Raw genomic sequence first — 22800 nt, 5'->3', positions numbered from 1 at the left:
TACGGACTGAAGCAGGGCAAAGGCTAATAGAGTTTTCCAAGAGAACACACTGGTCATAGCAAACACCCTCTTCCAACAACACAAGAGAAGACTCTACACATGGACATCACCAGATTTCTTTGCAGCCAAAGATGGAGAAGCTCTATACAGTCAGCAAAAACAAGACCGGGAGCTGACTGTGGCTCAGATTATGAACTCCTATTGCCAAATTCAGACTTAAATTGAAGAAAGTAGGGAAAACCACTAGACCATTCAGGTATGACCTAAATAAAATTCCTTATGATTATACACTGGAAGTGAGAAATAGATTTAAGGGACTAGATCTGATAGACAGAGTGCCTGATGAACTCTGTCTATCAGATCTAGTCCCTTAAATGGAGGTTCGTGACATTCTGTACAGGAGACAGGGATCAAGACCATCCCCGTGGAAAAGAAATGCAAAAAAGCAAAATGGCTGTCTGGGGAGGCCTTACAAACAGCTGTGAAAAGAAGAGAAGCGAAAAGCAAAGGAGAAAAGGAAAGATATAAGCCTCAATGCAGAGTTCCAAAGAATAGCAAGGAGAGGTAAGAAGCCTTCCTCAGTGATCAATGCAAAGAAATAAGAGGAAAACAGACTGGGAAAGACTAGAGATCTCTTCAAGAAAATTAGAGATACCAAGGGAACATTTCATGCAAAGATGGGCTCAATAAAGGACAGAAATGGTATGGACCTAACAGAAGCAGAAGATATTAAGAAGAGGTGGCAAGAATACACAGAAGAACTGTACAAAAAAGATCTATGGTGTGATCACTGACCTAGAGCCAGACATCCTGGAATGTGAAGTCAAGTGGGCCTTTGAAAGCATCACTACGAACAAAGCTAGTGGAGGTGATGGAATTCCAGTTGAGCTATTTCAAATCCTGGAAGATGATGCTATGAAAGTGCTGCACTCAATATGCCAGCAAATTTGGAAAACTCAACAGTGGCCACAGAACTGGAAAAGGTCAGTTTTCATTCCAATCCCAAAGAAAGGCAATGCCAAAGAATGCTCAAACTACCGCACGATTGCACTCATCTCACACGCTAGTAAAGTAATGCTCAAAATTCTTCAAGCCAGGCTTCAGCAATACGTGAATCGTGAACTTCCAGATGTTCAAGCTGGTTTTAGAAAAGCCAGAGGAACCAGAGATCAAATTGCCAACATCCACTGGATCATGGAAAAAGGAAGAGAGTTCCAGAAAAACATCTATTTCTGCTTTATTGACTATGCCAAAGCCTTTGACTGTGTAGATCACAATAAACTGTGGGAAATTCTGAAAGAGATGGGAATACCAGGTTTCTGCCTCTTGAGAAACCTGTATGCAGGTCAGGAAGCAACAGTTAGAACTGGACATGGAACGACAGACTAGTTCCAAATAGGAAAAGGAGTATGTCAAGGCTGTATATTGTCACCCTGCTTATTTAACTTATATGCAGAGTACCTCATAAGAAACACTGGGCTGGAAGAAGCACAAGCTGGAATCAAGATTGCTGGGAGAAATATCAATAACCTCAGATATGCAGATGACACCACCCTTATCACAGAAAGTGAAGAGGAACTAAAAAGCCTCTTGATGAAAGTGAAAGAGGAGAGTGAAAAAGTGGGCTTAAAGCTCAACAGTCAGAAAACAAAGATCATGGCATCTGATCCCATCACTTCATGGGAAATAGATAGGGAAACAGTGTCAGACTTTACTTTTTTGGGCTCCAAAATCACTGCAGATGGTGATTATAGCCATGAAATTAAAAGATGCTTACTGCTTGGAAGGAAAGTTATGACCAACCTAGATAGCATATTCAAAAGCAGAGACATTACTTTGCCAACAAAGGTCCGTCTAGTCAAGGCTATGGTTTTTCCTGTGGTCATGTATGGATGTGAGAGTTGGACTGTGAAGAAAGCTGAGCGCCAAAGAATTGATGCTTTTGAACTATGGTGTTGGAGAAGACTCTTGAGAGTCCCTTGGACTGCAAGGAGATCCAACCAGTCCATCCTAAAGGAGATCAGTCCTGGGTATTCTTTGGAAGGAATGATAATGAAGCTGAAACTCCAGTACTTTGGCCACCTCATGCAAAGAGCTGACTCATTGGAAAAGACTCTGATGCTGGGAGGGGTTGGGGACAGGAGAAGGGGATGACAAGGGATGAGATGGCTGGATGGCATTACCGACTTGATGGACGTGAGTTTGTGTGAACTCCTGGAGTTGGTGATGGACAGGGAGGCCTGGCGTGCTGCAATTCATAGGGCTGCAGAGAGTCAGACACGACTGAGTGACTGAACTGAATGCATATGAGGTGCTATCTTATTATGGTTTTTACTTTCATTCCCCTAATGATTAATAATATTGAGCATGTTTCCATGTTCTTTGCCAATCTGCATATCTTCTTTGGAGAAATGTATTTAAGTCTATTAAAAGTTTTCATTTAACATGTTTTCCCCCATTTTCCTTTTGAATCATCTCTCTATCCATCTCATCCCATCTCCATAACCCACTTTAGCACAGTATACCTTTGCATATTTTATCCACCTATATGTATCATATATGTATACAGTTATAAAGACTTTTATTTGATTTTGCAAAAAAATGGAATATTATCATACTCTTTTGCATCTTTGTGTTAACAGATTTTTTGGGGGGGGCTTAATGACTCATCATATTCTGTGGTGTGGATTTATTTAAACATTCTCTAGAGAAGGGTATTCATATTCTGTTTCAATCTTCTATGACTATAACAAAGGTAGTACTGAACATCTTTGTACACACACTAACTGGTGCTTGTATTTTTACGGGATAAATTTCTAGGAGAGGCAAAATTTTAATATATGCTACTAGATTGTTTTCCAAATACATGGTAGTAATTTATGCATCTCTGCCTGCAAGGTACTTTATCACTCTGATTTCTCCATCTGTTGGATATGAAATCTCCCTGTCATTTTGGTAATTACTAGTGAGTTTGAGTCTCTTTTTACATGTATTTATACCACTGAGATTATCTCGGCCGTGGTTGTCTTTCCATACCTCATGTCCATTTTTCTATTCTGTTGTTTCCTCCCTACTTGATAACCTGAGTTCTCTGTTCATCATAAACATTAAATGTCTATCCTTTGTGTTAGAGATAATTTTTCTAAGTTTACTGACATTTTTAATAATATTCTGCTACGCAAATTTTTTATGTAGCCAAAAAAATGTATTCTTTTTAACTCCTGGGGTTCTAGTCTTGGTTAAGAAGCTCTCCTCCTCCCTTAGAATATATCTTTGTCCTAGATTTTCCTCATCCTAGTAACTATTTCTGGACTTTATTCTATATTATGAAAATAGTATTGCTATATCTATGCAGACACTACCAGAGACTACAAGTACTTATTTTTTAGGGAAAAACCGAAATAATACTATTAAACAACAAATTAAAGGGAAGAAATGTCATCTCCTTTACCTGGATTCTGTAAAATTCTATCCTAATTGCTTTATCATTTACACATTATCTTTCTTTTTCCACATACAAACAAAAAAGAACCACGGAAGGTAACTTATATGGATCATGTCCTCTTATTCCTAAAAACTTCAGTATATAGTTCCTAAGAATGGGAATGTTCTACCACAGTATTGTTTCTAATGCATTATTAAATTGAGTATGTCCAGATAGCAAGAATTTTTAAAATAAGACACAAACTCATAAACAGAAAAATACAGTTTGCTACATTAAAATTAAAGTTTTTGCTCAAGGAGAGGCATCACAAATAAGATATAAAACTGTATGTCAGGAAAAAATACTGCAACAAAAGATCAGGATTCAGATTATGTAAAGAACCCCTATGAATTAGTAAGAAAAAGACAAATAACTTAAAAAAATGGGTAAAGGGTATAAACAAGAAATTTACAGAAAACTTAAGTGACCAATACATTAAATATGAAATAAGATATTCAGTAATCAAGGCAGTGCAAATTTAACAGATGAGATGCAATACATACACAGCAGGTTGGCAAAATTTTTTAATTTGACAATATAGTTCTGACAAAGTGGTAGAGACGTGGGAACTGTACTTCACTGCTGGTTGGAATGTATACTGGCTACCACTATTTTGGAGATTAACTTGGCAAAATCTAGTATGGCTGAAAATGCTTATAACTTAACAACTCAACAATTCCATTTCTTGGTATACATACTAGAGAAACTTTTGCTTCTATGCAACAAGAGGACCAAAAAACGTCCATAGCAGGACTGACAAGTCACACAAAGAATTGGAAATATCCAAACTCTCCATCAATAGGAGAATGTAAAATTATAGTATAGTCATCAATGGAATAGTTTACAAATACATATATCGAAACAGATAAATCTAGAAACAACACTGACAGGAAAAGACAAGTCACCAATGATGGTATAGTCATCAATGGAATACTTTATATCATACATGTATCAACACAGATAAATCTAGAAATAACACTGAAATGAAAAGCCAAGTTACAATATAATACATTCAGTATGAATCTTGTTATATAATGTTTAAAGACCTCCAAATCAATGCATATAATATTGATAGATATTTAGCAGATAAAGTATAAAGGCATGTATGGAAATGAAAAATTAATTAACAAAAGTAGTTATCTCTAGTGAAAGAGGAAGGGGAATGGGATTTAGAAGAGATAATACAAGGGCCTCTGTACTGTTTTGTTTATTTAAAATAAGCATGAAGAAAATAAGATATAATGTAGCACACAGGCAGTTACTGTGTTATCTCCATATTTTATCTATATATTTAAAATATTTTACAATATATAAAATTATACTTTAAAAGGACATTTACATAAAATGCAGTTACATGGAATAGTTTAAAACAATAAATGCTAACTTTTAAAAATAAATCTAAATGTGGGGAATAGTTTTCTTTCAGATGTATTATACACTAAATACTATTAGGATATACAGCATACCTTGCTATAAGGTACCAAGAAACAACCTCCCTTGAATTCTAATCTTGGTGCTAAAGGCCAATTTAATTCCTAAAAAGGTAACATGAAACCCTATCAAAAGCAAAACAAAAAGCAAAAAGCTTTCTAAGACATTTCTAATGAAGAAATAGGAAGAGAGAAAAAATACATATATACTGCATCTAAACATTCATTTTTTTATATCAATCTTACAGCTTAAAAAAACTAGGTAAAGCAACAAGCAATGTTAAACTAACGTATCCTTAAACATGATTTTTGGCTGATGTCGGCTTTCATGAAGGCAGAAAAATGTGTTCATAAACACCAAAATATGGGACTAGTTTTATACTAATAAAAAATACAAGTGTAGACATGTTTTTTTATTACTTACCACAATTATTGATTTTGCTTGTTCACAATACTGGAATTCTCCATATCGAACAGACCTACGTCCCTATAAATAAAGACATTTGAGATTAACTTGCAAAAATGTTTATATTCAGTATTAATAACTTTTGAATTAGTAAACAAACAGTGTTATATGAGCATATAACAACTCTGGTCAATTTTTAATATTTACAATGTTTATTTTATTCACTAATTAGAAAGTAAATTAAAATATTTTCCTTCAAAGCAATCCTAATATTTTCAAGCCATCAGTAAGTATATACCTTTGAACAACACTACATTTGTTCTTCTGTGTAGAATGAAGGCAATTTATGTTTTCACCTAAACTTTCAGACAAGAGCCTACAGTTACATCTAATATATATTTGGGACAATATTCATATGAAATTAAAAAAAATAACCTAGACAAAACTTTTAACATGATTTTCTAGGATACTTTACCTGTATTAAAAGTGTAATTATGTAACATCAACGTAATGAAATTACTTACATCTCGATCTACTGTAGTTGCGAAGCCAATGGCTTCTTTTTGTGTACAGTTAACAGCTTTCTGAAGAGTATAAATAACTTGTTCATAGGTATGAACCTCGTCATTAAACAGCATGCAATAGTAGGTGTCACTCTTCTCACTGTGGGATAAAACATTAATTATACATCATCTATTTGCATATCACCCTGCTCCAGGATGATTTATTAAGAGAACACTTTGTCCTGGGATTCTCTAGTATCTCAGATGGTAAAGAATCTGCCTAGAATACAGGAGACCAGGGTTCAATCCCTGGGTTGGGAAGAGTCCCTGGAGAAGGGCATGGCAACCCACTCCATTACTCTTGCCTGGAGAATTCCATGGACAGAGGAGGCTAGAGGGCTACAGTCCGTGGGTCACAAAGAGTTGGACATGACTGAGCACCTAACACTTTCACTTCAGACACTTTGTCCTAGGGAATGTGCTACGTACTAGACACATATCTGTAACGAAGTCATCTGTGGTCCCCACATTCTATGGTGTTATCAAGCTGGTGCGAAAGATACACACATATAATCTGTGTAAACTGGCTTTTATCAAGAACAGGATGCCACAGTGGGATAAAAACCAGTCTGGGAGTTCAGGGAACTACCAAAGAAGTAACTTGAGAGCTGAAGTCAGAACTGGGTATCAGTGGTACTCACTGGGAGGAATTCTCCTCAGCCCTCCATAGATGACCACTTGGCAATGTCTGGAAACATTTTTGGTCGTCATGACTGGGATAGGAGTGCTACTGGTGTCCAGTGGGTAAAAGCCAATGATGCTGCTAAAAATTCTACAATGCACAAGTCATGCCCATAATATCTGGCCCCCAAAGTCAACAGTGCCAAGGCTGAGAAACTATGGCCTAGAAAAAAGTGAAAGCAAAGACCCTGAGGTGGTAAAGGTAAACTGGGAGGTGGAGCACAGGGAGGAAGGAGGAGGTTAGTCTGGAGAGAGGCAGAAATCTTAAAGACCTTGAAATAGATTTGGCTTTTCCCATCCTAAGAGCAATCCAGGATTTGAAATGGTGAAATAGGAGCTATAGTCAGATTTGCCTTAAAATTCACTGTGGCTAAAGTATGGAGAATGAACTGAGGGAGACAAGAGTGGATACGGCAGTCTGGTTAAGGTATCATGTTGTCCAAGGATGAAATTAATGTAATTTGGACTACCATAGTAGTAAGCAGATGAACAAAAGTAGAACAACTTGATACAGGGGGAACCTACTGGACCCGAAATCTAAGTGGATATATGGGTGATTCAGGTTTCTGGGTAGATGAAACGTCATTTACTAAGATGAGAAAACATTACAAGAGAAGTAAGTTAGATTGTTTTCCCTTCTATGCTGGTGGTCCCAAACTTACAATGGAATAGAAAAATAAAAACACAACTTTTCTATTCTCTAGGGTCTCAATCTGGATTTTAAATTTAGATCTTAGTTGGTTCCCAACTCAAAATACATGAAGATAAAGTTATGAGGTTAACGAAGTCATTTTCAACATTTCCAAAAAGAAATGTTAACATCTCATTTCATTAAGAAACATAAACTATAACCTGATTATTTGGAACACTGTTGAGAAAGCAAAAAAGATACAGCACCAATGTCCTTTAGACTCTCACTTGTATTCAACCTTAAGCATGAGTATGATTCCAACAAGCTTGGTTAGAATTAAAAGAGAAGGCTGCTCGAGGCAAGCACATTCATGCAAAAAAAGTAAGTCCTTAGCTGTAATACAGCTATAGCAGAATCCAGCTCTCTGGTTGCAAATTTACAATCTCCTCAATAATTAAGAACAAATGGTTATTAAAAAAAAAAAAAAGATGTACACCCAAAGAAGCACAAAGTATAAATAAATTTTTAAAAAATTCAGAATCAAAATGGTTAAAACTGAATTTGTGCACTTAGTCAAACCAAAAAACTCACTTCACTTAGGTCACAGTGCTCATTCCCTAATCAAATTTGACAGATGAAACAAAAAGAATTATCGAGTTAACAGCTTTAACGCAAAAAGAAGAGAAAAATGCCCGTGCTTGCAACCAGTGGTACAGCTTTGATGTGGCTAAAATATGGCTATAAATCAGCTAAAGCAACCAACAGGGAAAAACCTCTACTAATTAAATGGCTCACATATATTTTAAAACTATAAAATCAAGGTTATTATTTTGTTGAAAACTAATAATTAAAAAAGATTATGTTCAATCCTAGCTGTATTCATTTGAGGAATTAGAATCAAAATGGTTAAAACTGAGTATAAGCAAATACAAAGAATAAATGGGTTGTACTTACATCATCTCTAAATCTGGTGGCAATTCACTTTCTTTTTCCCAGGTTAGTATCTCTACCGCATATTGAAACATAATAGCAAAAATGTTATAAGTTCTTGCTATCACATCTTCTGATAAATGGACAAGGGGATCCTGAAGGAAGAAGAAAAAAACAACCATGTTAAACGTGCATTAATGCTCCTTTTTTCCATTCTGCCTTCCTCCTCAAAATACTACTGTAAAAGGCTGACTGATCCTCCAGCGTCAATTTCTCTTCAATTTGATCCTATTTGTTATACCTCAGCAAATCAAACTTCTAAAACATTTTGTCCACAATAATCCCTATTACTAAATCTTCTGAATCAAAATATTCCAAGGCTCTCCAATGCCTAATTGGAGAAGGAAATGGCAACCCACTCCAGTGTTCTTGCCTGGAGAATCCCAGGGACGGGGGAGCCTGGTGGGCTGCCGTCTATGGGGTCGCACAGAGTCAGACACGACTGAAGCGACTTAGCAGGAGCACCAGCAGCAGCAGCAGCCAATGCCTAATAAACCTAAAAATTTTGGAATGGCATTATGGGATCTTAAAATTTAAGCTTGTTTATAGCTTCATATCCCTCTAACCCCCAATTTCCAGGATAAACAAAGAAATGTTATCTAAGGACAGACAAGCAATATTTAGTTTTACAGGTATAAAGGAAAGCCTGATTTTGAGGATTTTAAAGGGGAGAAGTCAACAAGATCAGTACACTGCTCCTTCATGCAGTTAAGAATCACTCACTTTCAATGAGACAAGTTGTGTACGCATGTAACATGGAACTTCACACATTAGACTTAACAGTGAATAAATCACTAAATTTCAAAGCTAATGTAAAAAAGTATTACTATAAATATACACTAAGTTTATCATGGTATCTTTCAGTCAGGCTGGCAAAATGTTTTCCACAATCTTTAATCTTAATGCTTTATCTTATGCTTAGACTTAAGATAAACATGTTATTCAGCTTAATGGCTAAAAGTGTTATATTCATCTCTCAATAAGAAAATCAATATATTCCAACATGATGGAATGGGAACCAGCACATTCTTGCAAATATACATAAGGATACAGAAACATTTTTGTACATCCTCACCAAGGACCAGCTTAATGGAACTGATATAAATCAAATGGAGGAGAGTAATAAAAAGAATGAAGAAAAAAGGACAGATTCCTAAAGAAGATGGGTGCAGGGCTTAAACAATGTAAGAAAAAGTAAAGTAAGAAGGTTTTCCAAAGTCTTACAGAACTTTCTACCTATGCTTTATATGTTCCATCAAAAAAAATTTTTTTATACTGCTACCAGGTTTGCTACTATTTCTTATGGAGACTTTAGAAGTTAACATGGTAAAATCACCTATTATAAAGAAGGTACTGGAACTGGAACCTTTTGGGGATTCATAGAAGAGTGGCTAGTAATCATAAAATGAACCTCACACAGAACTAAAATAAAAAGTAGAACCAAAACTCAGTTTTCTAGGTTATAGTATCTCACTATATAGTCATTCCATTTCTTACAATTATGTCCCATAATACAAGGCATTTTAGAGGACTGAAGAATTATGATAAACAGGATTTATAAGAATTAAATGGTGTTGGGATAGAAACAACTGCCACCTCTTGAGAATCCAAGCCAGTAGTGTTCAAACTTTGTTCTACAACATCCCAGGGCCTGGCAGAGATGTTTCTTATTTGAAATACACATCTGTTTAAACAATATGATTATCTACATTTTTAAACAGTCTCCAGATAAAGATTCTCTGACATCTCTGTATGCACGTTAACTTCTTGAAAATGGTTACAGGTTAAGAAACATTTCTGCAGTGAAGAGATGCTAGGCTGTGCAAGTCTATTCATGTGCACAATGGGAAATCAAACGCTATTTGAAGAGACCTCTGTTCAAAGTGCTCTTATCACAGCATAACTCAGTCAGAATGAGAAAATAAATGACTGTCTTATCCTATGTTGTATTACCTATTATGATTAATAATGCTTTTGATGACATTTATATTAGAGAATGCAAGCCTTTGTCAGTGAGTTAAAAAGGCTACCGTTATCTTGGAAGACCATGGGAATTATGGAGAACTTTAATCTTTTATGTGATACACTTCTATACCTCTATAATGTTTGAATTTTCAGAATGTCAAAAGAAAAAAAAAAGAGAATTCCCTGGTGGTCCAGTAGTTAGGACTCTGAGTTTTTACTGCTGAGGGCATGTGTTCAGTCCCTGGTTGGGGAACTAAGATCCTGCAAGCCAAGTGACACAGCCAAACAGAAAAAAAAAAGAAGGGGAAAAAAGTAACCTTATAATTTAGAGTTTAACTGCTGTCTTATGCGAATAAGGTATGAGTGAGAGCTTTCTTCACACTGCCCAACTAAAACTAGAAATTAACTAGAAACAAAATAATCATGAATGCCTTTCTATCAAGTAAATAATATACATTCCAACTTATAAAAAATAAATTCATTAATAATATCAATTTTATGTTTTACTACTGGGATTTAATTAAAATTTCATTATAAAAAAATTCCACCGCCAAAAAATGTTTCCAAAAAATCAGTTAATGTACTATCAGAGTTGTCTGAAATACCTGGGTTTAAAGCCCAGCACCAACACTTACTGTGTGGGGTACTGCAGACACTTCTTAAAATAAGATTCAAGTTTCCACAGCTACAAAATATGGGTAACAGTAGTATTATCTTACACAGCTGTTCTAAACACTATCCCAACAGAAGTATATAATCCAATTTTTCCAACTTTTTCTTAAGATGTAGGCTGAATGTATAACAAAAATAAAATTATGTTCAATAAAAACAATTCTATGACAGACTAAAAAGCCATGTTCCAAGTATTACATAGCTTTCTTCCATTTCAAGCACAAAATACAGAAAACCGAGATAATGTATGAATTTAGTGAGTGGGGACCAGGTATGCTAAACAGAATGCTATCTTTTTAATATCTTCTAGTCTTTCCTCAGAGAAGGCAATGGCACCCAACTCCAGTACTCTTGCCTGGAAAATCCCATGGACAGAGGAGCCTGGTGGACTGCAGACCATGGGGTCGCTAAGAGTCAGACACGACTTCACTTTCACTTTTCACTTTCACGCATTGGAGAAGGAAATGGCAACCCACTCCAGTGTTCTTGCCTGGAGAATCCCAGGGACGGGGAGCCTGGTGGGCTGCAGTCCATGGGGTCGCACAGAGTCGGACATGACTGAAGCAACTTAGCAGCAGCAGCAGTCTTTCCTCAAAGACTGCATTCTCTTAACTGAATTCTTAAGTAGGAATAAAATGGCAGAGTCTGGAGTTTTTATTTTCTATCAAATTGCTGGAATATATATTCTCCAGGCGGGACCATATAATTTCACTCAAGCAGGTATCTTGCTGGCATTTTTTTTTTTCCAACAGTATTAAATTTTAAAAATTTACTTATTTAATGTTTACTTCACTGGGTCTTCACTGCTGTGCACAGGCTTTGTCTAGTTGTGGTGAGTGTGGGCTTCTCATTGCAGTGGCCTTTCTTGTTGCAGAGCACGGGCTCTAGGTGCTCAGGCCTCAGTAGCTGCAGCATGCAACTACTCGGGCTCAGTGGTTGCAGTTAACAGGCTTAGTTGCTCCACAGCATGTGAAATTTTCCCGGACCAGGGACTGAACCTGTGTCTCCTGCACTGGCATGTAGATTCTTAACCACTAGACCACCTGAAGTCTCAGCATCTTCTTAAAATTTAGGAAATTAACCTGTCTTCACTACTTGATAGCTACCCCACTAACGTATGAGGATAAAGCCAACAGAGTAACTGCAAGCAGATTCATAATTTTTCTTAGAAAACTTAAAGTGAACAATCTGCTGGTATCTAGTACCTCATATTGAGCCACGATCACCTGTATCTAGTCCTAAACATTTCTATCACTTCAGAGTAAAAGCCCTTACACATTAAGCAGTTTTTCTCCATTCTTCTCTTCCCTATCCCCTGGCAACCACCAGTCTGTTTGAAACAGATTTCTCTTCTGGATATTTCATGTAAATGGAATCATACAATATATGACCCTCTGTGTCTGGCTTCTTTCATGATGTTTTGAAAGTTCATTACTTCATTTCTTTTTATAACTGAGTAATATTACACTGTATGTTTATCCATTCACACACTGAAAGACATTTTGGCTATTTCCACCTTTTGGCTATTACAAATAATGCTGCTACTAACATGTTTGTGCATGTACATATCAGAATATTTGTTTTTAATTCTCTTGCATATATACCTAGAAATGAAACAACAGGCTTATATGGCAATGTTTACCGTTTGAGGAATAGCCAAACTGTTTTCCACAGTGCTGAATCATTTTGTATTCCCACTAGCACTGTAGAATTCCAATTTCTCTATATTCTTTCCAATCTATTTACCACTTTTTTGATTATGTCCATCCTAATGGGTGTGAAGTGGTATATCACTGTGGTTTGATTTACAATTCCCTAATGACAGAGGATGACATGGCTGGATGGCATCACTGACTCGATGGACGTGAGTCTGAGTGAACTCCAGGAGTTGGTGATGGACAGGGAGGCCTGGTGTGCTTTGATTCATGGGGTCGCAGAGAGTCGGACACGACTGAGTGACTGAACTGAACTGACTGAATGACTAATAATCTTGAGCATGTTTTCATGTGTTTCTTGGTCATTTTTATTATATCTTCTTTGGAGAAATGTCTATTCAGGTCCTTTGCCCATTTTTAATTGTGTTGTCTTTTTGTTGCTGAGTTATAAAATATATATTCTAGATACCAGACACTTATCAGATATGATTTGTAAATATTTTCTCCCAGAATCCTAAAGTTTTATACTAGTTCTCAACTTTTTTTCAAAAATTAAAATCCCCTTTTCCAAATTTATCTTTGTTTGCCTTGCTTGTATTTTTATATACAGAATCACAATCCAATATGTAAGAGATAAAAATGGAGCTGTTCCAACTGCCAGTGGAGAAATCAGAAACCCTGATCACTTGGCATCTCTCTTTAGCAAATAATCGCAGAACACATGCACAAAGCGAATGAAACACAAACAAATATGTTTTCTATAGCACTGAATCATTTTGCACAAACTTCATCCATCCAAAACACAGTGGAACACGTTTAAAAGACACTGTCCTACACTATAAGTTCTCTGGTCATTCTGTTAAAATACTCGAGACCAGGAAGATATATGCACGAGGAAGGACTAGTAATGTCCACTTGCCCCAAATCTATATGAGATCTACTTACTAACAATGCATAAGTACTTTAAATATACCCACCTCTCTGCCATTTAAAATTAAAATCTGAAATAAGATCCTAAATCAACTATCAACTGCCACAACAGCAGAGTTTGAAATTATTTATTTAGTGGGAATCCACTGAATCATTCCAAATATCATTTAAAGTAAAACAATGAAGGATCAATGATAATTTTAGAAAGCACATTATTTACTGGAGTAAGTATAATCTGTACTGAGTTATCATCCCAATGTCTGCCCATCACATATCCAACGACACTGATTTACTGGGACACGATGAGTAGGACTGGTTGCTATGGATGACTATAGAAAAGAAAGGTATCCAGTCTACAAAGTCTTGGTCACAACACAAATAAAAATCAGGTAAGCTAACTGGTCTACAAAAATAATCCTTTTAATAAAAAATGAAGACTTAAAAAAAACTCATATATGCTTAAAATAAAACAAATGCAAAAGTCCAAATTAAATTAAATATCTAGAATTTCAAGTGTGTTCTATTAGTAACTGTATGGCATCCATAAAATGCAAAAAAGCTTTTCAAGTATACTTGGACAGTTTATTGTGAGAGGACTATTTTACTTAAATAATTCTGTATTACAACCTAATTCTAGGTCTGAAAATATTTCAAAAACATAGTTAAAATAGTATTTCCTTAGTAACAACTTTTTGAAAATGTTTTTACCTCTTCTTCCTCAGTTTCATAGGTGTTAAGTTCATGTTTCTGACAGTGAGGACCCTCTTTCCAAGCTTCAGTATCACCACAGTCACAGAAACCTCCACCTCCTGATGTTGTCATCTTGAAAAGAAATTGTAAAGTATCTGTCAATAAGTATTTACTGAGGACTATCAGCTTATAAATAGGAATATCAAGTGCTAAGGAAATAACATTGCTAAAATGTTTAATTTCTTTGGAGGATAAAATCAAAATGTCAAATCTTTCAATGTTTTAAAACTCATTTTAAATAGGCTAGTTTAAGTGATATCAAAATAAGATACTTTATAGCGTTTAGTAAGCAACATCTATTTTTTATTTATTTTTAATTGAAGAATAATTGCTTTACAGTATTGCATTGGTTTCTACCAAACAAGGCTATATCTATTTTAAAGAGGTAAAATATGTCCACTTGCATGAGTTTCTAATTAGTAAAAATCACAAGGGTTTTCTTGCTAGGTTTTGGCTAAACTGATACACTGTTGGTATCTGTGCCACCAGGCTACAACATACTAGAACAGATTCAAGAGTTACAAAGATTCCTGTAACTGCTATCTTCTACAAAAGTCTAATAAGAGTGCTGCATGTGTATCAGAAAAGTGACCAATGAAAAGTACAGAAATCATTTATTTTTTCTTTTCTAAAACTCTCTAAATAGCATTCTTTGAAAAGGAAGAAAACTCTCGAAGTACCACCTGGTATTTCCTTTTACCACTTGTGGGGGTCAAGAATTATTCCTGCTTCCTTAAAATACAGCAATGATTCAAGGAATCTGGCAAGATAAAACTTATTATTTAATAATTAGGAGATTGGAAATTCTGCTTCTGAAAACATGCTGTGAGTTTATGCATGGGTATAGGTGCAAATTTTAGAAAGAGCCTTTCATATTTTCAAGGAAAGTATTTATGTGTTACATATCACAAGATAATTAATGTAAACTCACAAATGACAGTTATTCTTAAGGGCTGCAAAGATACCAAGAAACATGAGAGGCAGGCATATGGAAAATGGTAATTTCACCCTATAGCTCTTATGTGTGCTCTGGTTACCAAAGATAGGTAGAACAGCCTAAAGGAAACTAGGATGCTCTTGCTGATTTATGAAAAAAAAATATGAATTTAATTTTGCAGCTGTTTTAGTTGATTATTATCAATACTTGGGTAGAGTAAATAAAAACAAACAGGAGAAAAAGTCCTGAACTAATAAAGCTCTTGAACTAATAGAATGAGTGCAATATTTCTTCTCTATCATTTTACTTGAGATTAGTGTTAGAAGTTCCAGCTACTAACAGCTCCCTAAATTTTTGAATGTTCATAGCTCTGGCTTCAATTTCCAGTAGAGGAACCAGGACAGGCTTAGCAATAATCTGCCTATGTATTCTGTGACCCTGATTTAAAAGCAAACACACTTGATTTTTGGAAAAGTATTGATTGTATTATAGCAGTAAAACAAACAAAACCTGGTTAGCCTTATGTTCTAGAGTTGGCTCTCTTCTACACTGTATAATAACAGCTGCCTCTTTAACATTAAGAAACAACAAATATTCTGTAGAAGTTCACCAACAGAATATTTCTTAAAGGTATAATCCTGTCACTTTTCCTTATTTTGCTCAGTCATTCTCCCTTCAGTCTCCCTTTCACATTTTAACTCTCATCTTTATTCTTTAATTTTTGATAACCTCCTTTATAAAGCTAGAATTAGCAAGATAATAAACATTAAAAATAAACAGCAAAGCAAACTAGCTGAAAACCAATACTGGAACATCTGTCTTGCCTTTCTTAAACCATGTATTCCATGAAATCTGGATTCATAATTTGTCTCTACACTGCCATCACGTTTAACAGTACTTAAATAACACATTTCTTAACCACTCTCCCCAGGTTCAGTTTAAATCTTGGAATTTTAAAAAGGAAGAAAATTTATTGAGTATAAATTTCAATACTAGGTGTGGTTATCATCTGGGTATTACTAACCCTATATCGGTGGTCTCTGTGAATACTTCCCAAAAAGCACTCCATGCATAAAACACAAGTTGGATCAACTGCACAGTCTCTGTAAAGAAAAAAAAATCAGAATGTATAAAATAACTGTATGTTACAATGTAGTATTTCAAACTAGACTCTATCTTAGAAGAGCCAGAATAGTGAAAAGCCTTGCTGTAAGAAGAAAAAAATTATTGCTCCTGAAGATCTGTCAGATCTTTGATCAATGAAGTCTGCTTAAGAAGCTGTTTCTCATACTGGATGTATATTAGGGGGTCTTACAGGGCACATATTACCAGAATGGCAATGTCCCGTAAAGATTTGGGGAAATCATATTTTATATGAAAACACACAGATGTATATGGAATCAATTTTACATATTATACATTCTTAAGATATAATCTCAGGGACAGGGGAGCCTGGCAGGCTGCCGTCTATGGGGTCGCACAGAGTCGGACACGACTGAAGCGACTTAGCAGCAGCAAGATATATCCTGAGATTTCAAGTAACTTTATCCAAACAGATAAATCAGACCAAGGGTCATCGAAGTGGTTTCTATGTACACTCCCCAAAGGCAAGATGCAAGAAGATAATATTAAAACATATATCTATTTAAATTTTCACTAATTTAAAAGGTAATCACATACTAAGCGTTCAATATAGAGGCTGACATGGGTCTCTACACTTGTATATCTGATGGTCGCACAACATTTATGGTTCATAAGACATCCTGATGGGAGAGTAAGATTCCACAAGGTGCATGGGGTGACAATGGTAGCCTCAGTCACTTCACTTGCTTTTATCATACTGTCAGTTAGATATACTTACATATCATACTTTAAATAAGAGAATCTCTATGATTCTATGAAATGAGATGGGAGTCATGAAAATCTTTACATTTCCCCTTATCCTGTTTCTGTATCCTCATAGGCAACCACCCTAATATCCTTGTCTTTTATTTGTGTATGTTAGTGGCTCAGTCGTGTCCAACTTTTTGCAACCCCATGGACTGGTAGCTCGCCAGGCTCCTCTGTCCATGGAATTCTCCAGGCTAGCCATTCCCTTCTCCAGGGGATCTTCCCGACCCTGAGACTGAACCCGGGTCTCCTGCATTGCAGGCAGATTCTTTACCTGCTGACCCACCAGAGAAGCCCTTTATTTGTATATGTTCTTGCAAAATGTTTTTGAGTACATGTATTTTTTTTTATTCTTTTTAAAATAGTTGTTTTACAATATTTTATTCATTTCAGGTATATAGCAAAGTGATTCAGATACACATATACACATATATATTCCAGATTCTTTTCCATTATAGGTTATGAAAAGACACTGAATATAGCTTCCTGTGCTGTACAGTAAATATGTGTTTACTAAGTGCATGTATTTTTGATGTGTGCAAATCTTACTGTTATGTATCATTCTCTCATTCTGTTCTTTACTTTTTCAGTTCTGTAACACAATCCATTCATTCTGTATGTGTACATTTGATGTGCTGCTTCTAATCACTATAGAAGCTTCTAATACATCATGGAGTGTTCCAAAGCATTTTTTCTCTATACTACCCCTGCACCAGATACCTGGGTTACCTCCAATGCCTTTCTACCACAAATAATCCTGCACTGAACATCCCTGTAAATGTTCTCTATAGATCTGATTGAGATTTTCTTTGGTAAATCAACTCTAGAGCAGAACTGCTGGGTCATATACATACATATATAAAGTTTTTATTCTGAGTGCCATGCTACTGTACAGAGTGGTTGCATGTTTCCCAGCAGTGTGTAAGGGTTTTTATAGCCCTGCATCTTCACTAGCATTAAGTTTTTCTCTGGTTTGCTTATATGTACAAGCCTAACAGGGGCTTCCCTGGTGACTTAGCAGTAAAGGATCCACCAGCCAGTGCAGGAGATACAGGTTCAATCCCTGGGTTGGGAAGATCCCCTGGAGAAGGAAATGGTAACCCACTCCAGTATTCTTGCCTGTGAAATCCCACGGACAGAAGAACTTGGTGGGTTACAGTTCACGGGGTCACAAAAGAGTGGGACACAACTTAGCAACTATACAACAATCAGCGTAACATATATGAAATAAGTAAGTGTTAGTCGCTCAGTCGTGCCCGACTCTTTGCGACCCCATGGACTGCAGCCCACCAGGATCCTCTGTCCATGAGATTTTTCAGGCAAGGATTCTGGAGTGTGTTGCCATGCCCTCCTCCAGGGGATCTTCCCAATCCAGGGATCGAACCCAGGTCTCCTGCACTGCAGGCAGATTCTTTACTGACTGAGCTACAAGGGAAGCCCTATGAAATAATACTTTACTATTTTAATTTGTATTTTTCTAATACATTTGAGCAACTCTTCATATACTTACTGCTTTGAGGATTTCCTTTTCTATAAACTGCCTGGTTATATCCTATGCCCATTTTCCTGCTGGGATTGCTTCATCTCCCTTATTTGCAGGAGTTCCCTATATAACTTAGTCTAGTGAACATTAATCACTTGGCCATTTAGACATTGTGCAAATATTGTCTCCCATGTGTCACGTGTGTATTAGTTTTGCCCACAGGGTCCTTTGTTAAACAGAACTCCCTATTTGATGCAATTAAATTTACACACAAATTGGTTTGTGCTTTGAGATTTTTAGAACTTCTTTTCCCAATCCTAGGTCACAAAAATATATGCTTTTAAAGAAAATAATTTTCTTCCACGAAATCATTTGGTATTTTTCACATTTAGGTGCTTCATCCATCTGGAATCTACATTTGCACATAACAGAGAACAGAGATAACTTTTATTTCTTCATAATGAGCTGCTTTGTCTGAAGCCATCTAGTAAACAATCTAATTTTTACCTATTGATTGTGGTGTCACCTTTAAACATATTAAGTTCCATTACTTAGGTCTATATCTAGGTTCTCTAATATGTTTGAGTGACCTATTTGTTCTTATACTAAACCACACTGTATTACTATGGCTTTTTGTAGAATATCTTAATACCTGATAGGATAAACTCCCCTTTATTCTCCTTTTTTAAAGGCTTAATCACATTAAGTTTACAGAGTTCCTCAAAAATACTCAGCTAAAATTTTGACATAGATTACCTGGAATTTATTGATAAACTTCAGGAGTAATAGCATCCTTTTAAGAGTAAATTATCTAGGTACTTTTTAGGTTTTGTTGTTTTAATGACACACATTTAAATTTTTTTTTCATGTTCTAGTTAGTTAAGGATGATGAAAAGAAACATTATCGATTTTTAATACCCTTGATAAACTTAAGCAATTTTAATAGTTTGCTGATTCTTTTTCCCCTGAAGTAAATGAGTATATAGTCTGTACACAATGACAATTTAATTTTTTTCCTTACAATATTTATATCTTTTACTTTTCTTCCCTTATACTATGGACAAGGACTTTGAGTAAAATGTTAAACAGCAGCAGTAATAGTGGGCATCTTTGTCTTGGCTTTAGATATTAAACACATCTAAAGATTCTTATTAAGTATTACATTCACTGTCAGTTTACTTAGAAAGTGATAAACTTAGTGATATCACTCATTAAGTATTATGTTCACTGTAGGTTTAGTAAGAAAGTGCTCTTCTAAAAAGAGTCAAGCATTTATCTTGCCTTTCCTATATAAACTGTGCCTCAGGGTAATCAAAGGGTTCATGAGGGATTGTATTTCTTCTTTATAGAAGACTAGCTAATAAACAAAAAAGAGATGATAAATTCGAATAGCACCATTTTGTGACCACCTAACAAAATAAAGATCCAGGCAGCAAACCATCACTGACTGCTAAAACATTAGGCAAAAAAGCTGGTAGAGGGAATTCCCTGGCAGTCTGGTCGGTAAGACTTCACGCTTTCAATGCAGAGAGCATGAGTTCAATCCCTGGTTGGGGAAATAAGATCCCACAAGCCACATAATGCGGCAAAATAAAGAAATAAATGAAAGGCTGACGGAGACCTTTACAATGGATGCATCTGCTAGGTATCTAAACCTACTGGTCAATCTTAAAAGCAGCCAAGCATTACGTGCCTCCTGATATGAGGAAATAAGAAGTTATGCCTCTGACTTTCCTGGGGTGGCACAGTGGATAAGAATCCACCAGCCAAGGCAGGGGACACAGGTTTGATCCCTGGTTGGGGATATTCCACACGCGGCAGAGCAACTAAGCCCGTATGTCACAACTACCGAACCCGCGCCCTGGAGCCCACACGCTGCAACCAGTCATCTTGTGTGCTGCAACTACGGAAGCCCTCTCGCTCTTGAGCCCGTGCCCTCCAACAAGAGAACCCACCGCAACAAGAAGCCTGTGCAACACAATGAGAAGTAGCCTCTCCTCCCGCAACCAGGGAAAATCCACTCACAGTAACAAAGATCCAGCACAGCCAAAAATAAATAATAAATAAGCAGGTGTCTGATGGGCAGGCCAGTTATGCATCAATAATTATAAAATTACTATCCACCCCCTTCCCTAATAATAGAAGTTAACTAAGCCTAACTACCTGTTTAGAAGAAAGACCAGGAAAAAAGAAAACTGTTAAGCAATATCATGTGGACACAATCAGCCAAACCCAGAATGTGGAAAATTCCATAGGACAAATGACCTGGTTTCTTAGTAACATAAATAGAAAAATGAAAAAAAGAAGTAAAGGAGCTATTATAGTTTAAAAGAAAAAAATGATTAACAGCCAAATGCAATGTGTGAATTCTGAAGCCACATTTATAAGTCAATTAAGACAAGTTCAACCCTGCTAGACAGTAGATAATATTAAGGAATTAGTGTTAATTATCTTAAGACATTAATGGTTATAGAGAAAAAAGGCATATAGTGAGTGTTGATTTTTTTAAAAAGTATGCTATCTGGAATGTTCTTCAAAATAATCTGGCAGGGCAAGAAAAAGTGTATAAGCCTGTACGTGTGCAAAGATTAAAGAGCTGCCATATACTGGTAATTACTCAAGCTCACCAATGAGTACTCTCAGGTATATTAGACCTCTCACTCTACCTTTATGCTTGAAAATACCCATAACAAAAAAACTTAGAGAAATCTAATATACAAATACTCAACATAAGTTCCCTTATATATTCTTTGTTTGCTAAGAATTAGATCACAAACAATAACTAAAATTTATAAAACACTTTTCTGATTCAATCAGTAAAACATTTTTCTTTTCTCAACTATTAAAATGGTGAATTACATTAATAATTATTTTAAAGATGAACTATCTTTGGCTTGCTGCTGCTGCTGCTGCTAAGTCGCTTCAGTTGTGTCCAACTCTGTGCGACCCCATAGACGGCAGCCCACCAGGCCCCACCGTCCCTGGGATTCTCCAGGCAAGAACACTGGAGTGGGTTGCCATTTCCTCCTCCAATGCATGAAAGTGAAAAGTGAAAGTGAAGTGGCCCAGTCGTGTTCGACTCTTAGCGACCCCATGGACTGCAGCCTACCAGGCTCCTCCATCCATGGGATTTTCCAGGCAAGAGTACTGCAGTGGGTTGCCATTGCCTTCTCCATCTTTGGATTACTGAACTAAATTCTGTTTGATCATGATGCATCACTCTTTTAGTATATTCTTGGATTCATATATTTAATAATTTAGGATTCTTTCATCTATATGAATGAGGGAAATGGCTTATACAGCTGCTTGAATTTATCAGGGCTTGAAATCAAGCTGATAAGTAGCCTCATAAAGAGGCAATTTTCACTACTTTCCCATTTTCTGTAGTAACTTGTTTAAGAAAGGAATCAACTGTTCCTTCAAAATTTGACAGAATTCACCCGTATAGTCATCCAGGTATGGGATTTTAGGCAGGGAAGATCTTTGATTACCCTTCCATGTTTCATACTATTTCACATAACATATTCAAGTTGCCTATCACTATTCTACAAATTTATCCATTTCATCTACGTTTTCAATTTTTGTGTGTGTTTTCTTTTCTTGCATTTACTTGTTCATAATTCTTGCATTTCAGAGGTTGTCACACTTTCTTGGTTCATGGCATCTTTAGTGTTTCAATAGTTTCCTTCAGGGCACCATTACACCAAATGAAACACCTAACAATTCTGTGATCAAACACTTAGACTCATTTAGCACCTGTTGGACACTGCACAATTTATCAAATTTTAGAATCAAACTGGATACTGCCACCCTCATTTCTTATTTCACAGGTATCTGCTTTTTAAAAATTAGCAACAGTGAGGACCCAGCTTTGCAAGAAATGACACCACCAAAAGGAATGCAGTGAGTGTATCAATCTTCATTCTGAATTTTATATATGTTCACCTTCTTTTTTTCTTACTAGGTCTTCTCAGAAAATTGCCTTAATAATTCCAAAGAGTAAGTATCCCAACTTTTTACTTGTGTTTCATTTTCTGATCTTTTAATTTCCTTTCTTTCTCTTCTGTTGAGTGTGCTCAATTGTTCTAACTTCTTGAACTCCATGTTTACCTTTTTTATCTTTGAAATAATTTTATTTATAGAACAGTTGCAAAAATAGTAGAGTCCCTTTACACCCTTACTTTTCCTTAAAAGCTTTCCTTAATGTTAACCAAAGTACAAGGAAATTAACATTCAGATCAGAACAGTCGCTCAATTGTGTCCGACTCTTTGCAACCCATGAATCACAGCACGCCAGGCCTCCCTGTCCATCACCAACTCCCGGAGTTCACTC

General features: G+C 36.1%; 2 protein-coding genes across 17 annotated transcripts in view; one reads left to right on the top strand and one right to left on the bottom strand.

Moving 5' to 3' along the window:
• Positions 1-22800, top strand: part of PEX6 (peroxisomal biogenesis factor 6) — a 351627-nt gene that overhangs the window by 286807 nt on the left and 42020 nt on the right. The gene's annotated exons all lie outside the window — the stretch shown is intronic.
• The window catches only part of UBR2 (ubiquitin protein ligase E3 component n-recognin 2), a 113687-nt gene that overhangs the window by 64475 nt on the left and 26412 nt on the right, over positions 1-22800 (bottom strand). For 14 of the 16 annotated variants that reach the window (XR_009732824.1, XR_009732823.1, XM_061398217.1 and 11 more), the window contains exons 3-7: positions 16119-16197; positions 14116-14229; positions 8150-8280; positions 5845-5983; positions 5339-5401 (exon numbers count right to left, since the gene is read on the bottom strand). Coding sequence is in view for 13 of the 16 variants with exons in the window: in XM_061398217.1 (XP_061254201.1) it covers positions 5339-5401; positions 5845-5983; positions 8150-8280; positions 14116-14229; positions 16119-16197 (526 nt within the window). In the remaining 3 variants the exon portion in view is untranslated. Of the gene's footprint in view, positions 1-5338; positions 5402-5844; positions 5984-8149; positions 8281-14115; positions 14230-16118; positions 16198-22800 lie in introns of those variants that run through there. The other 2 variants (XM_061398212.1, XM_061398213.1) reach the window with 2 other exon arrangements.

Source organism: Bos javanicus, chromosome 23 (genome assembly GCF_032452875.1).
Source record: "Bos javanicus breed banteng chromosome 23, ARS-OSU_banteng_1.0, whole genome shotgun sequence".
Classification (NCBI taxonomy): domain Eukaryota; kingdom Metazoa; phylum Chordata; class Mammalia; order Artiodactyla; family Bovidae; genus Bos; species Bos javanicus.
Note: the sequence above shows the minus strand (reverse complement) of the source record. Positions and strands in the feature narration are given on the sequence as shown.